The sequence below is a fragment of the Lethenteron reissneri genome, chromosome 33 (genome assembly GCF_015708825.2).
Source record: "Lethenteron reissneri isolate LAM-NWPU_2019-01 chromosome 33, ASM1570882v1, whole genome shotgun sequence".
Classification (NCBI taxonomy): domain Eukaryota; kingdom Metazoa; phylum Chordata; class Hyperoartia; order Petromyzontiformes; family Petromyzontidae; genus Lethenteron; species Lethenteron reissneri.
Genome location: NC_083811.1, coordinates 3,836,116 through 3,851,980, shown reverse-complemented (window position 1 = coordinate 3,851,980; position 15,865 = coordinate 3,836,116). Strand labels below are relative to the sequence as shown.

General features: G+C 49.8%; 1 protein-coding gene across 1 annotated transcript in view; it reads right to left on the bottom strand.

The window, feature by feature from the left end:
- Positions 1–11,478, bottom strand: part of LOC133350219 (F-box/WD repeat-containing protein 7-like) — a 109,728-nt gene extending 98,250 nt beyond the window's left edge. Inside the window, exons 1-5 of the mRNA XM_061564325.1 lie at positions 11,169–11,478; positions 8,750–8,976; positions 7,259–7,364; positions 4,592–4,787; positions 2,188–2,314 (exon numbers count right to left, since the gene is read on the bottom strand). Coding sequence (XP_061420309.1) covers positions 2,188–2,314; positions 4,592–4,787; positions 7,259–7,364; positions 8,750–8,971 — 651 coding nt within the window. The 5' untranslated portion in view covers positions 8,972–8,976; positions 11,169–11,478. The remainder of the gene's footprint in view (positions 1–2,187; positions 2,315–4,591; positions 4,788–7,258; positions 7,365–8,749; positions 8,977–11,168) is intronic.
- Positions 11,479–15,865: the final 4,387 nt, after the last annotated feature.

The window sequence follows — 15,865 nt, the reverse complement described above, 5'->3', positions numbered from 1 at the left end:
CGAGAAGCGTAAACCACCACCATCACCACCACCATCACCACCATCACCACCACCATCACCACCACCATCACCATCACCACCACCATCACCACCACCATCACCACCACCACCATCACCACCACCACCACCATCACCACCACCATCACCACCACCATCACCACCACCATCACCACCACCATCACCACCACCACACCATCACCACACCACCACCATCACCACCACCATCACCACCACCATCACCACCACCACCACCATCACCACCACCATCACCACCACCATCACCACCACCATCACCACCACCATCACCACCACCATCACCACCACCACCACCATCACCACCACCATCACCACCACCATCACCACCACCATCACCACCACCATCACCACCACCATCACCACCACCATCACCATCACCACCACCATCACCACCACCACCATCACCACCACCATCACCACCACCACCACCATCACCACCACCATCACCACCACCATCACCACCACCACCACCACGTCAACTCTGGTCGTCATCCTCGCAGCAGCAGCAGCGGCTTTTGACCGCTAACCATCGAACAAAGACGGCGGTCACTCCATCGCGTGGCGCTTTCGGATGCGCTTCTGCGGCCGTCTGGAACGCTCTTCCTTCCGATAATACGAAGCCACTGGAGCTATGCGCTTTTTAAATAATCTCGATTGAAAACGAATTTCTTTAGAACTGCTTTTTGTGTTTAGTTTGTTGATCTTCCCCCGCAACTCAGATTAGCACGATTAGCTACGTACGGTGCAAAAGAAGTTCAACATACAATGCACCCTTAGTCGTAACTTCTTTCGCACCGTACAAATTCAACATGGAAAGGCGCCCCGAGCCGGGAATCTAACCCAGGTCCTCTTTACTGCGAGACGCGTGTGTTACCAGCGCTGCCGACGCCGCTTGCCGCCGACGCGAAGAGGTGAAGTGTCATCGATGCGGCATTCAACTCCATGTGGACATCCCACGGAGATGGCCCCCGCGTCGTACGGGCTCACTACCGCCGCGCGCGCACGCACGGAGCGGCGACCGCGTAGTTTCCGTAACGAGTGCGGCGACACGCAACGCCGCGCGCGGATCCCCAGGGGTTTGCGAAATCGGCAATATTAAATCGACGAGATTGAATCCCATTCACGACGAGTTATTCATTATTACCTCCCCGTGTGCGCTGACCCCCCTCCCCGCCATTGCGCGCTGGCTAACGCGCACGTGCGCGTACACGTGTGCGCGGACGCATTCGTAACGCACGCTGCACGGTTACCTAATCATCGCCAGAGTGTGACATGCGAGCCGTCTGTTTTTGCACCCTCTGGCCTTGATAAGCCTAATTGCATATAAGCAGGCCGACGCGCGAGTCTGCTAACGCGAATGTAAAATTAATGATGAAAGCCACGGCGGCGCGCTCGTGGCGATGGCAACTCCTTTTCATTAGTTCGCAGAGTTGGCACTTAGCCAGATTAAGTAACGAACCCATTTCTTTTTTCATTGTTTCTTTTATTTTTTAGTCTGCAGTTAAGTCACCGGTGACCATCAAATCGCAAAATTTGAGAACGCGGTTTAGTCACTGCCGGCTGAAACTTGAACTCAAATCCAGGGTCTCAGCTGTGCCGGCGTTGAGGGGATATTGGAAACAAGAGGCCCTAATTAATGTCCTTGCCCCAGGACCCAAGCAAGCAAACCAGGATTCCTAAAAATAACAATTTTATTTTACCAGGTAAGGGCCACTAAACTATAGAGCTCTTTTTCAGAAGCCACCTGGCCACAAATAATATCTCAACGAAGTGACTTGTGTGGAAATGTATAGCAGCCAACCACTCTAAACACATGTTGATTCTGAATGTGGAGGGAAAATCCGGAGAAAGACCCGGAGAAAAATACACGCGACAGCGGGGAGAGAGACACGCAAACTTCAAATATATAGCAGGCGTCAGGGTCGGGATCGAACCCATGACCATCCTGTATACCAGGCGAGGTAGTTAACATCTCCTCGCCACCGTGATGATGAGAGAGAGACACGCAAACTCCAAATATACAGCAGGCGTCAGGGTCGGGATCGAACCCACGCGCTCCTGTATACCAGGCGAGGGAGTTAACATCTCCTAGCCACCGCCGATCACTCAGCATAGCAGAGACAGCGAAGCGTGAGTCGACTGCCCCCTCACCGTGCGCGTGTGCAGCGCGGGCAGGACGAGGCCCCCTGTCCTCCTCAAGCTCGGCCCCTTCTCGTCGCCTCGTCTCGTAGTCCCAGCAGCAGCACCTGCAGCTGCTGCCCGCTGCCAGTCGACATCTCTGCAGTGGAAGCAAAGACCGAAAGCACATCTTTAACCGTGCACCCACGCTACTGACATACAAATAGCGCCTTGACCAAATCGCGCCGGAATACCGCCCGATCTCGTCAGATCCCGAAAGCTAAGCAGGTTTTTTTTGGGAGGGGGCCTGTATCAGCGCTTGTTGGGTGAGCGACCGCCACGCGCACGTTCGTCGCTGCAGCGAGGCTCCGAGGGCAGCGGAGGGCAGCTCAGCAAAATCCTCAAATTGTACCGCACGTCCTGTGCTCCCGGCTCTGTTCCCACACATTCGCCGACGTGGGTCCGTGGAGGGGCTATTTTAAGCACGGTCCTTTAGGAGGTGGGACTACCCACACTTTACCCCTCGCCGCACGTGTTAAACCTTCCGATGCCGTGGCGGGCCCGTTTATCCTGCCGCGTGGAACAGACGTGTGTGGGCAGCGGTAGGCGCGATGCGCTGCAAACCCGGCGACCCGAGTTCGATTCCCCCTCACGACCGATAACAGTGGTGAATATTTGAACCGGTCCTGGGCCTCCCCTACCTAGGTCGACTCAGCCTAAAAAAAATTAGCCGTACCGGCCTTCATAGCTGCTCGTTAACAGCACTTGCTCCAACAGTCTGGTTTAAGGCTACACGGGGGATCTTAGTCTTGGTTTGTGATGTCCAGAGATCAATGTAGCTTGAAAGTACAAACAGATTAAATTGGAATGGGCCTAACTGCTTTATCGTCCATGAAGCAAACAAATGGCTCGCGGAGTCGTAAATTAACGTCGACGCTTGCTCGGCAATTGTTCTGCACGAGAACAACAACAACAACAAACAAACAATCACCCCGCTATGTTATGTAATCATTGCCTTGGGACTCATCTGCGTTGCACATTAATACGACGGTTAAAGCTGCCACAGTCCGCAGCGCTGCCGTGCTTAGTAGCAACAATAACAGCAGCACGACTGCACCGGCAATCCAGGGGTTCGCCAGTTCGACTCTCATCTCCCAGTGCGGCATTTGAAACGATGGGGGGGGGGGGGGGCAACGCGTCTTAAACTCACACCCCCACCCGCCCCAACCATGTCCACACAGCGGCAGATTTTATTTTTTACCCCCTGAGCTATGCGGCTATTTTTCAGAAGCGACCTGGCCACAGATGATAGCTAAACGAAGTGGTGGCCTTATTGCGTGGACATTTTATAGCGCAAATGCGCACTCTAAATGTGACCACGTACGAACGTGCACGCCTGCGTTTTAGTCGATCGCGTGGAAAAGCAATCCAATAAAACAAAACCCCACGAAACCCAACCAGCCCTCTGAGAAGCGATCCCCTCGAACTCCTTCTCGTGGAGGTCATTCCGCGGGCAGTGGCGTATTACAAACTAAACTACGAAGCGATTGTGATTTAAAGCCTTCGTGACTGCAGGGATTCATATTCTTGGTTCATTCGGTAACGTCACGTAGAAGGGAAATAATAAAATAATACAAATATAAAACAATTAAATTATCACGGCGTATCGACTGCAACACAAGCAATCATCATCAGGTGTGAAAACCACAGCAATAACATTTGAAAAAAGTGGTGCTGTCCGTGGTGCTGACGTTAAGAAAAAACCGCCACTTTTTTCAAATTTTCTTGCTGTGGATTTCACACCTGATGATGATTGCTTGTGTTGCAGTCGATACGTCGTGAGAATTTTATTGTTTTATATTTTTATTATTTTATTATTTCCAACTTAGTGGTGCACGAGCACAAATATCACAAATTCAACACAGCCGTCAACAACACGTGGGGCCTCAATTAGTGCTGCCTTAAAAAGATGATGAAGAATAAGAATTAACAAAATGCATCAAGCAACGTTTCGGGGCAAGGGCCCTTCTCAACGGCACATTGTCTGTGTTCACTGCTGAGGTCGTGACGGGTTTCGTATGCCCCCTGCTGCAATGTGCACCGATGCCCATTTTATTGCAGGCTATATTGGCACATACAATAAAGATTGATTGTACGTATGAGGGATGTATGAATGTTGAACTTCTTTCGCTCCGTACGCAGCCAACCGTGATAATCGGAGGTGCGGGATTGATTGATTGAGAGAGACCAGAGAGGTCACCAAGGGCCATCGCCTATTATGTAACCCACATTTATACTCTTTGGTTCTTTCGGTAAAGTCACGTAGAAGGGAAATAATACAATAATAAAATAAATAAACATTATAAAATAATACAATTCTCACGACGTTTCGGCCACAACGCAAGCAGCCGTCCTCAGGTGTCAATCCCGGCGTCACCTGTGTGCGCATGGGGGCCTCTGGGCAGCAGGTGGCGCCGTCCCTCCGCGCTCCCCGCGCTCCGGGAGGAAGACGCTGGGCTCGCGGTAAACCCACGTGGCACCACCGGGTCCGCCACGTCCCACCCTGCCCCTGGCTTTGCGCGTCCACTCCGTGCTGACCGGAGCAAAGGAGAAGCCGGGGAAAGCCCTTTGCCCTGAATCAAATAATAAGAGACGCGAGGCAACAAAGGGCAAAGATCCCCCGTATAGCCTTGACAGACTGGTTGGGGCAAGTGCTGTTGGGGAGGAGCACCTATGATGGTCGGCACGGCACACGAGGGGGTGAGTGTGGCCGGAACCACGCCCGACCGCCTTTGTCTCCCTAGTGGCGATGTTTACCACACACCGCACCAGGTACTCATTTTAGGCTGAGTCGACCTAGGGGAGGCCCGGGGCCAGCTCACATAAAACCGTCACTGGTGTGACGGTTTTATGTGAGCTATAAATGGATCATCCTTTATTGTAATGTATTTGAGAGCACAGCTTAAAATTACACCTCCATCGGCAACAAAAAAACAACGTGAATTAGGTGGGCCCGGGCGACTCGGGAGATTAATGCCGGGTTAGTGCGCTGAGCCGACACGGCCGAGAGCCCGGCTTCTAATCCGGGTTCCGGCCGCCCGCGATTAAACCTGAGTGGGTGGGAGGGGGGGTCTCAAGGGAATTGTTGACAAGGATGGTGTCAACCCAGTGACCAGTGACCCCGTAGAGAGGAAGACACCAGGATGCGTTTGGCGTTGCACTTAATTTTGGCTGAATTTCTGTTTCAAGTCTAACGACCGCCTGACACACTTCTCTTGAGATGGCACTTTATTGAAGACACGTTCACTTGACATCAGGCGGAGACCCCCACCGCAACAGCCCCGAGTCTCCCGCGCATCTCCCCCTTCCCGAACCTTCTCGCTGACTCTGGACGCTCGCTCCACCGGCAGACTCCACCGTTTGCACAAATGAACCACACAATGCCTTTGCCGATCTCGTCAAGCAGCATAAACCATCACGCGAACTCTGGTCATCCTAGCAGCAGCGGCTTATGGCTCGCCATCAAACAGACAGTCAATGCATCCCGTGCTTTCAGATGCGCTTCTGCGGCCGTCTGGAACGCTCTTCCCTCTGATATTAGGATGCAACTGGAGGTATGCATTTTAAAATCTAGATTGAAAAGTAATTTTTTTAGAACTGCTTTTTGCGTTTAGTGTGTTGTTGTCTTTCCCCGGCACCTCCATTTAGCGAGGTTGGCTACGTACCGTGCGAATGAAGTCCAACATATAGTACCTACATTAAGGCGGGTTCTCAAATGTAGTCAGTTGATGGTCTCAGTCTGGTTACCAACGACTTAGATGGAGACTCACAGACTCACACAGATATCCACAGGCGATGACAAAGACCAATAGACTAACATTGCCTGCGCTGTGATTACACCGGCTTCTCATCTGTAGCGAGCTCATGATCTCAGCCCAGGCCATTGATGAATGCACGGTATTGCACTGAATTTAACTCAATTTCAGTGCTGGGAATAGTCATGCATTTTTGTTTTAATAGTGTTTCAATGCATGGTATGCTTCCAACAGTAAATGCACTGCCTGGCATTGTAGGTGGTACACGTCCTTAGTTACAGAGCCGATTGTTGGAATTCCACCGGATTGTACATTCATTATGTTTCATAAACTCAAGAGGGGTGTTTAATCATTGTGTAATGACAGTCGAGTCTACATTCTGTGTGAGTGGACTAGTGGCCACGGAAGGTAATGACACGGGAGTCAGCCTGCAGTGCGAATGCACTAGTGGCCACGGGAGGTATTGACAGGGGAGTCAGCTGTGAGTGCGAAGGGATAGGTGGCCACGGGAGGTATTGACAGGGGTATCAGCTGTGAGTGCGAAGGGACTGGTGGCTACGGGAAGTAATGACAGGGGAGTCAGCTGTGAGTGCGAATGCACTAGTGGCCACGGGAGGTATTGACAGGGGTATCAGCTGTGAGTGCGAAGGGACTGGTGGCTACGGGAAGCAATGACAGGGGAGTCAGCTGTGAGTGCGAATGCACTAGTGGCCACGGGAGGTATTGACAGGGGAGTCAGCTGTGAGTGCGAAGGGACTGGTGGCTACGGGAAGCAATGACAGGGGAGTCAGCTGTGAGTGCGAATGCACTAGTGGCCACGGGAGGTATTGACAGGGGAGTCAGCTGTGAGTGCGAAGGGACTGGTGGCTACGGGAATGATCGAGAAGAGAGCGCGGTCAGGCGAAAGTCTCTGTGTAAGTCATTGGTAACCGGGCTGAGACCAACAACTTGCTATATTCGAGAACGCGGCTTGATCACGGTTGGGTGACTAAAAAAACAAAAACTTGGGCTGGAATAGCCAGGTTCTCGGCAGAGCCGACTCATTGCCCTCGATCGTCACACTGTGGGAGCCCCGGTGATGAGTGGCTGTAGGGGGTAGGGGAGTGGCTGTAGGAGACACCCACCCGTGTACATGGCGTGGCTGTAGGGGGTAGGGGAGTGGCTGTAGGGGACACCCACCCGTGTACATGGCGTGGCTGTAGGGGGTAGGGGAGTGGCTGTAGGGGACACCCACCCGTGTACATGGAGTGGCTCTAGGGGGTAGGAGAGTGGCTGTAGGGGACACCCACCCATGTACATGAAGTCGCGGTGCAGCGCGGGTTGGAGTGCGGTCCAGAGCAGCTGCGCTTGGGCCGGGCCTCCCCAGCGCACGAGCTCACGGAGCACGGAACAGCGCTGCGTGCAGACCGCACAACGTGCACGCGCACACACACAGTTCAGAACACCACGCATCCTACACACCTGCCAGAGTGACACACACCTGCCAGAGTGACACACACCTGCCAGAGTGATACACACCTGCCAGAGTGATACACACACACACACCAGCCTGGGTGACACACACACACACCAGCAGAAGTGATATACACATCAGCAGGAGTGTCAGCGTCATAGTCCAAATTTGCTCAATGAAGTAACAAATGGCACTGTAAATGACTCAATCGAGATTATGCAAAGCAAACGCTGGGCAGCAACCTCCCGAGAAAGAGTCATTCGATTCAGCGAGGCTTTTCTGGGTAAGAAGAGCATCATACGAATGACAATTTACGTACTTTATGCGAAATGTACAAATAACTTTAATGCTGTATATATGGCGGGGGACGGATCCGCGAAGGAGGTGTATTGTTCAACCATTTATTTTGACCACTTTCATCTCTCCAAAGAAACATTCCACATTGTTCAGGAGAAAGCTCGCCTCGTACGAGTTTTTGGTTTGTTTCGGACGACACTTAATCTTCAGCCCATCTTTGCTCCCTTTGTTGCATCTTGCAATCATGTCCTGTCGATTGTTGCCGTGGCAATGCAACTCGAACAGTGTAATCCGAACATCCGAGATGGTTATTACTTTCTCTATTTATTAAAATGCTCCTAATTCTCAAATTCAAACTTCGGGAAAACATTGTCCAAATCCCACCCTCAGTAGCGCCCATGTCATGATTCGTATTTCATCTAAGCATCCGGGCTGTATTGTCTCTGCGTGGCGCACGTGGTGTGGAGGCTGCCACCTACTACCGTTAATACGCGGTAACCGGTAACCTTTGGTACCTCATTTGCCAGTAAAAAATATGATAATTGTTTTTTTACCCTTTTATCTGGCAACAAAACTGACACCTTTTTTACGAGGAGTCATGTTTGCATAGACAACAATACCTGCAGTCATAATGCAAACAAAAAACATAACTCTGATAATGTATGCATACATTATCAGAGTTATGTTTTTTGTTTGCATGTATGCATACATTATCAGAGTTGTGTTTTTGTATTATTTCCCTTCTACGTGACTTTTCCGAAAGAACCAAGAAGATGTGTCGCGTTAGTTTGTATCGTTTCTTGTATATTTCGGTCTAGTTCGCGAGCCTAACCGTAGCGTAAGCGAATTGTTTTTGTTCTCACGCTCTGCACGAATCGTGACGAATCGTCTGCTGCAAGCGCTGGGGTTAGCAGTGGAGGGGAGCAAATCATTTGGATGACTTCAAAAACAGGCGTCTATTTTTATTTGCCTGACATTTCTGCCCGTGGAGTTGGGATTGCGATAACGCGCGTGCGCGTAACAACAGTACTTGGGAGTGGTCCCATTGTGTCATCCAGGCCGCCACAGCTTGCAACATCCTCTCGAATTCACGCTGCTGCTGCTGCTCCTGCTGATGATGATGATGATGCGGCTGCTGCTGCTGATGACGATGGGGATGTTTTGGGTCTCTGCGTTTTCCCGACGTCAGGAGGTCGGTCCCACCATTCACAAATCTTAGCCCCCGCAGTACATTCACCATCACCGTTGCCATGGCACCTGTGATACGAGGAGATTAATGCAGTGCAGGTTTCAAGGTGGCTGGCGAGTAGTCTCTGTCAGTATGCGCGCGGTCATTGATGGCTCAGAGAGTGGCTGTGGGTGAGAATTGACAATTTCGAAATTGAAAAATTAATTTCACAATTGCAAGATTTTAAATTGAAAATTACGACGTGATCATTGACAATTCGTTTTTTCGACATTGAGAACTCAATTTGTAATAATTGAAAAATCACACTTGATAACTAACTATTCAGATTTAATAATTGGACACTTGTAGCAAATTGTGACATTTTTTGCGTGACCCTATTTTGCAGCTGATGAGACGCACCGCCGATGTGTATGTATTATAATTCACTGTGTAACAAAATGTGTATTTTTTTTGTTCCTGGGTAGTAAGTGTTATTTTTCCAATTGATTATGCCTCAAAAGTACAGAAAATGTCTTATGCCTCCAAAGTACATAAAATGGCTTTTATTCCCCACAAACTTTGCTTTTGTGACCAGGACATTGATATTCTTAGGTTTTTTCGGTAAAGTCACGTAGGTAGAACATCATAATTAATAAAATAAAATAAAACAAAAATCACGACGTTTCGGAAGCAACACAAGTCTCCGTCATCAGGTGGGACCGTCACAGCCGGATCTTGATGCAGCTAATCCGGCTGTGACGGTCCCACCTGATGACGGAGACTTGTGTTGCCTCCGAAACGTCGTGATTTTTGTTTTATTTTAATTAATTTTGATGTTCTACCTACGTGACTTTACCGAAAAAACCTAAGAATATGAATCCTTGCAGTCACGAAAGCTTCAAATCTAGAATAAGGACATTGATATATTGAAATTTACCTATTTTCAATGAAAAAAACGTGGTGTGCATTTGTGTCATTCCTTCACGTCACAAAAGCAACGTTTTTGGGGAATAATAGCCATCTTCTTGGTTCTTTCGGTAAAGTCACGTAGAAGGGAAGTAATAAAATAATAAAAATAAAACATAATAAAATAATTCTCACGACGTTTCAGCCACAACGCAAGCAGCCGTCCTCATGTGCTTGTGTTGTGGCCGAAACGTCGTGAGAATTATTCTATTATGTTTTATTTACAGCCGTCCTCAGGAACCAAGAAGATGAATCCCTGCAGTCACGAAAGCTTTAAATCGAAAATTATGTAGTAGTTTTTAACCCCCCCCTCGCCCCGGCATCTCTCTAGCCACCCTGCGTGTGTCCACCCACAGCAGCATAAATGGGTTCACCACAGTAAGTCGATGGACAGGTCACGTGTGCTGGGGTAAAGTGTGGTTGTACTCCCACATCTTCCAAGACACCAAGCCAGCATGGAAGAGTAGGCCAAATACCCTTTAGAGGTAATTTATAGAGCTCTCTCTCACTCGTGGAGGCCCTTCCGGCAGCAGTGGCGTGAACATTTTTTTTTAAAGATCTACAAGACTGCGTAATCACGGAAAGGCAAACCGTGCAATGACTGGAGTTGAGAAACATTGACTTGGGGTGACTCAGAGTGGAAATATCACCGGATGAGACTCTGCATCGGTTCCAAATCCAGGCGCACGCAAACATTTGTTTGACCGTCACGTTGAATTTACGCGATGGACGTGACCTTTGTATTTTATACATTCAAATTATTACAATCAAGGTGACCTCTCGTGCAATTATAACATTTATAACGAGCGTCTGGAACTAGCGGTAGCTTATACCGCTATTGTAACTTTGGAGAGAGCTATTGGAGGACTGCTATGGTGAGGGCTGCTGTTTGTTCAGGGTTACGGGTCAGGCTGGCTGGTAGGGGCATTTACTAACAGCAATATGCGTCGGTCAGGTGGCGCGCATTGTTGAGCGCACTGCGCTACGAACCTGCCGACTTGAGTTCGATTCCCGACCACGACTATCGTCATCGGCGAGTGATATCGAAACCAGTCCTGGGGTCTCTTTCCCCCGTCCCCGATCCCACCCCCATCCCATGACCGACACGGTGTGGTAAAGCCTTAATCCAGCAGTCAAATTACCTAAAGGATGTGCAAAAAATGAATGGCACGGATGAAAGCGATTAAAATATATAATTAGCCTTAATTTGAACACGGAATAATAATTTTAAAAACTTAGAAACGGAACATGACATTATCAACGAATGCACACACTAATTATATTTGCACATTAATTCGGAGTTGCGATTAATTACCTGTGTCGGTGTTCAAGATCTGCCACCTCGCTTCCTCACCAGCAACGGCGGTCGTCACCAGCGCTTAGTGTAAGCGAGATGTATTTAGATTCTATTTTCTGAGAGTTCGACTTAACGTCTTAACGCTGCCGTGGCCGTATCTGCAAACTCGCAGGGGCTTTCAGCAAATAACACTCTTCCAACTATTCACAAACACCGCTCGCTACATACGCTGCAGCCTCAGAATTCCGTTCCCTAATATTATCGGAAAACGATGTACCTTCTTCCCGTCCTATCTCTCTATCTTGTACTCCGTGGCTGTATTGCCCCACTATCTGGCCGCTTTGGTGGCGCTTGCTGTTGCGGCTGCGGTAGTTACTGTTGACTTAGCCGATATGTGTGTGTGTGTTGTATTCCTGGCAACCGCGCTTGGACTGAAAACATTTGTGACAAATTTCCCCCCTCCTCCTCCTCCGAGCCGTCCCATCGCCTTCCCCCCCCAACCACCCCACCAAAGGATATGGGAAAAAGATTCCCCGTAATAGCCTTTAACAGACTGTAGGGGCAAGTGCTGTTAGCGAGCACCTATAACAAGCCGGCACGGCACACGATGGGATGGGTGGCCATCATCACTGCCCGGTCGCGTTTGTCTCGCCAGTGGCGATGTTTACACACCACACCAGGGTACTCATTTGAGGCTGAGTCGACCTAGGGGAGGCCCAGGATCGGTTCAGATGTATCGTCGATGGTGTAGGTGGCCGTGAGCGGGAATCGAACTCGATCACCAGGCTCGTTAGGGGCCATCCATTTAGTACGTACGCATGGAGGGGGGAGGGGGGGTTGACCCAAATGCGTAGGTTGCGTATGGGGGGTCTACTGACAATGTACGTACACATAGGAAACGGGGGGGGGGGGTAAAGCTTCGATAATAATTTGTCTGCATTGGCCTTCAAATGAGTTAGATAGTCCGGCGGTGGACTGTTTGCTTAAGCACGTGAACATTATTAATCCTTGATCGTTTCTGCGTGGATTAATTATCGGCTGTTCTATAGAATTCGGGGGGGGGGGGGGGGGCAAAAAGTACGCGTGCGTACAGGGAGGGATGGGGGGGGGTCAAGTTTTGACAGATTTTTGCGTAACCTACTCAATGGATGGCCCCTAGTGCGTGCAGCGTGCCAACCACTCACACCACCACCCACGCCGTCACATCCATTGGCTGTGCCGTCGCTTAGCAAAACGAGTGGGAGGACGAGAGGCTGGTGCGTGGAGAGCGTGACGCCAAACAGCGGGAGATGACGCCACTCGCAATTTAGCACTGCGCGCTAGCACAGTGGCATACAATATTTAAATATGTGAAAAAATAACTTGATACATCCGTTAATATCACCGGATGTCCTTGAAAGGACATGTATGTAACAGGCGACGCTTCGGTCAAAAATAATTTTTTTATATAGCACTTTACAATCCGGGGCCTGATGAGAATTACATTTTTTAAATGTTGTCCTGATGACCAGCTTAATTTTTTTTTATATCTAAAAAAAGGAAGAGGAACGCCTCACTGAATCTCGTGATCATTTTTCAGGAGGCTCCTGCCACGTCTTCGCAGCAGCGGGAGGAGGGGAATGATTGATATTTATAGAATCCCAATTTTGAGTGGTTTGCGAGTACATACATTTTTCAATTTTGGACCCTGACACCGACACATATCGGCCCCTTCTTGCGAATGACGTCATCACGAGGCCTTCAACGTTCACTCTGTGAAGCAGACGACACGTATTTTCTGCCGGCTAATTCGCCCCGTGGTATTAACTAGGGCGGCCACTGCATTCGAACTGTGGACCACACTGCAACAAGCGACGAACGCCCTCATACATTCCTTACCATAGCGAACTTTACCAATTGATATACAAGTTAATTTTTATTTCATTTTACCAGGTCAGACCCACTGAGCAATATAGCTCTTTTGCAGAAGCGACCTGGCCACAAATCTCATCGAAGTGGCTTATCACATGGACATTCTATCGCAGTCAAATACTCTAAATGCATGTTTCAGAATGTGAAGGGAAAACCCGGAGGATCCAAATGATAGATCCACGTTACTGCGGGGAGAACATGCAAACTCCAAATATACAACGGGCGTCAGGGTCGGGATTGAACCCATGCCCTCCGGCAAACCAGGCGAGGGAGTTAACATCTCGCCATCACGGCGCCCACATTATACCTGTTTATTCGTATTGTATATGTAGCAAGAGACGTGTAGACATTCACGCACATATACCAATGCAAAGGCACGAGAAGATAACAATGGATATGCACGCGTACATACAAAAGACAAAGAACCCCCGTATAGCCTTAGCAGACTGTTGGGGCAAGTGCTGTTAGCGAGCACCTATGAAGGCCGGCACGGCACACGAGGGGGTGGGTGGCCAGCACCACGCCAGGCCGCCTTTGTCTCCCCAGTGGCGATGTTTACACACCGCACCAGGTACTTTTTTGAGGCTTAGTCAACATAGGGGAGGGCCCAGGACCGGTTAAAATAATCGTCACTGGTGTTGGACGTGAGCGGGAATAAAGCCAGGGTCGCCAGGTTTGTAACCCAGCGCGCTGACCGCCACACTACTGACACACACGTACATAAACACACGTACCTATACACACGTACATATACACACGTACATAAATAAACGTACCTATACACACGTACATATACACACGTACATAAATAAACGTACCTATACACACGTACATATACACACGTACATAAACACACGTACATATACACACGTACATATACACACGTACATAAACACACGTACCTATAAACACGTACATATACACACGTACATAAACACACGTACATAAACACACGTACACAACTAATCGACACATTGACATGCACGCGCGCATATCGCCACTCACCCAAATTTGCTACAATGGATATAAACAAATGGAGACAAAGGCGGTCGGGCGTGGTGCTGGCCACCCACACGCTTCCTGATGCTCTGCGTACAGCACTCGTCCCAAGGGGCTGTGGGTGGGGAAACATTCACACCAACAGACCCTTGGGGCGAGCAACGAAACGGTGGGAATTTTGACTTAAAGCTTTCGTGACTGCAGGAAACACATTCCTGCGGAGGGAGCTGGTAGGAACGTTGGGTTGCTCGGTCAATGGCCAGGGTCAACGACGGCGTGGTGTATTCCGCAAATATGGCCGACTTTGAGGGCGGGCACAAGCCGGCGTGAGTAGGTGAAACGTTGAGTTTTATAAGGGCACCACGGGGTGACCAGCCCCTCCCCACCCAGCCCCACCCCTCCCACCCCCCACCCAGCCCCACCCTCCCCTCCCCACCCATCCCCTCCCCACCCTACCCACCCAGCCCCTCCTCACCTTCCCCTCTCCACCCAGCCCCACCCCTCCCATTTTTGGATACACGACGGACGGACGGACACAATAATCCCCTGTGGGCTAGTGGAACCAGGTGGTTCCTACCAGTATTAATATTATTTGGGTCTTTCGATAAAGTCACGTAGATAGAACAATAAAATAACAAAAATTCAAATAAAGTGAATTAAAATATTTTTTTAATATCACGATCGCAACACAAGCAATCGTCATCAGGAGAAATATTGGCATATCGAACATCACCGAAGAGGTCCGCGGATGTCCTCTCGGACCCTGAAAGCCCCTTTCACTCTCGCAGCCAATGAGCGATATGTGTGTCATCACACCAGCGTGGGTGGGAGCGCTCGCGCACACGTGCCCGCGCATGCTGTCACCCAGCCTACGTAACAAAGAGTTCAGTACGGTATTATTATTATGATGATACACACGCGCCCCCAAGCCCTTGCCGACCGGAGACGGGCTTCTCTGCAATTGGGATGAAGGTATATTATCCTGCACGGTCTTTCAAGCAAGGAAATGGAAATCACACAATGAAAGAATAACACACACGCACACAAAGCGAACACGCAGAGAAGCAGAGCGCCTCTCCCTCCTCTCTCGCTCTCTCCCCGCGTTGTCTCTCGACTCGAATTCGGAATTGGGATGAAGAGGAAACAAATAATGATCGCTGCGCCGTCAGCACGCGGTGTTCTAATTCTATTCAACTTGCGTTGATGTATGCAAGCTGAACTTTGTTTTTGCACCCCGCGTAGCCATCCGTGATAATTGGAGGTTAAAGAGACCAGAACGAGGCGAGATGGGGGGGGGGTTTAGGCAGGCCGCTCTTTTGTAAATCATGCATTTGATCAAAGAGAAAGATCCCCCCCCCCGCATATCCTGCGTGCGTATGGACCTAGCCTGGCACAGGCATCATCATCCTCAACCCAAGAGTCTACCCCGCGGTCTCAGTGGTATTTGGCTCACTTGGATACTCAACTCCCATACGCACTGTGGCTCGTATCTTTATTTTCCCATTCGCGCATTGTCTTGCCGATGATATGACACGATCGATGGTTACACCAGTGTCTTCGAGGAGAAATGTCGAAGCCAGTAGGTTCCACGCGATGTTCGGGTCTCGAATGAGGTGTTCTTTTGTTTCCCACAGACGTCCGGCGTTGTTCTCGCTCTATGCCATCGTCGTGAAGAAAGGGAGCACTCGGTAGAGAGGCAGCGAACTGCTTAGCAGCCACTCAAAATCGTGCGTGCTCTGACTTGCGTTCGTGTCTCTCTCTCTCTCTCTCGCCCAACAGAGTTCGTGCTCGCATTGCTCAGGCGC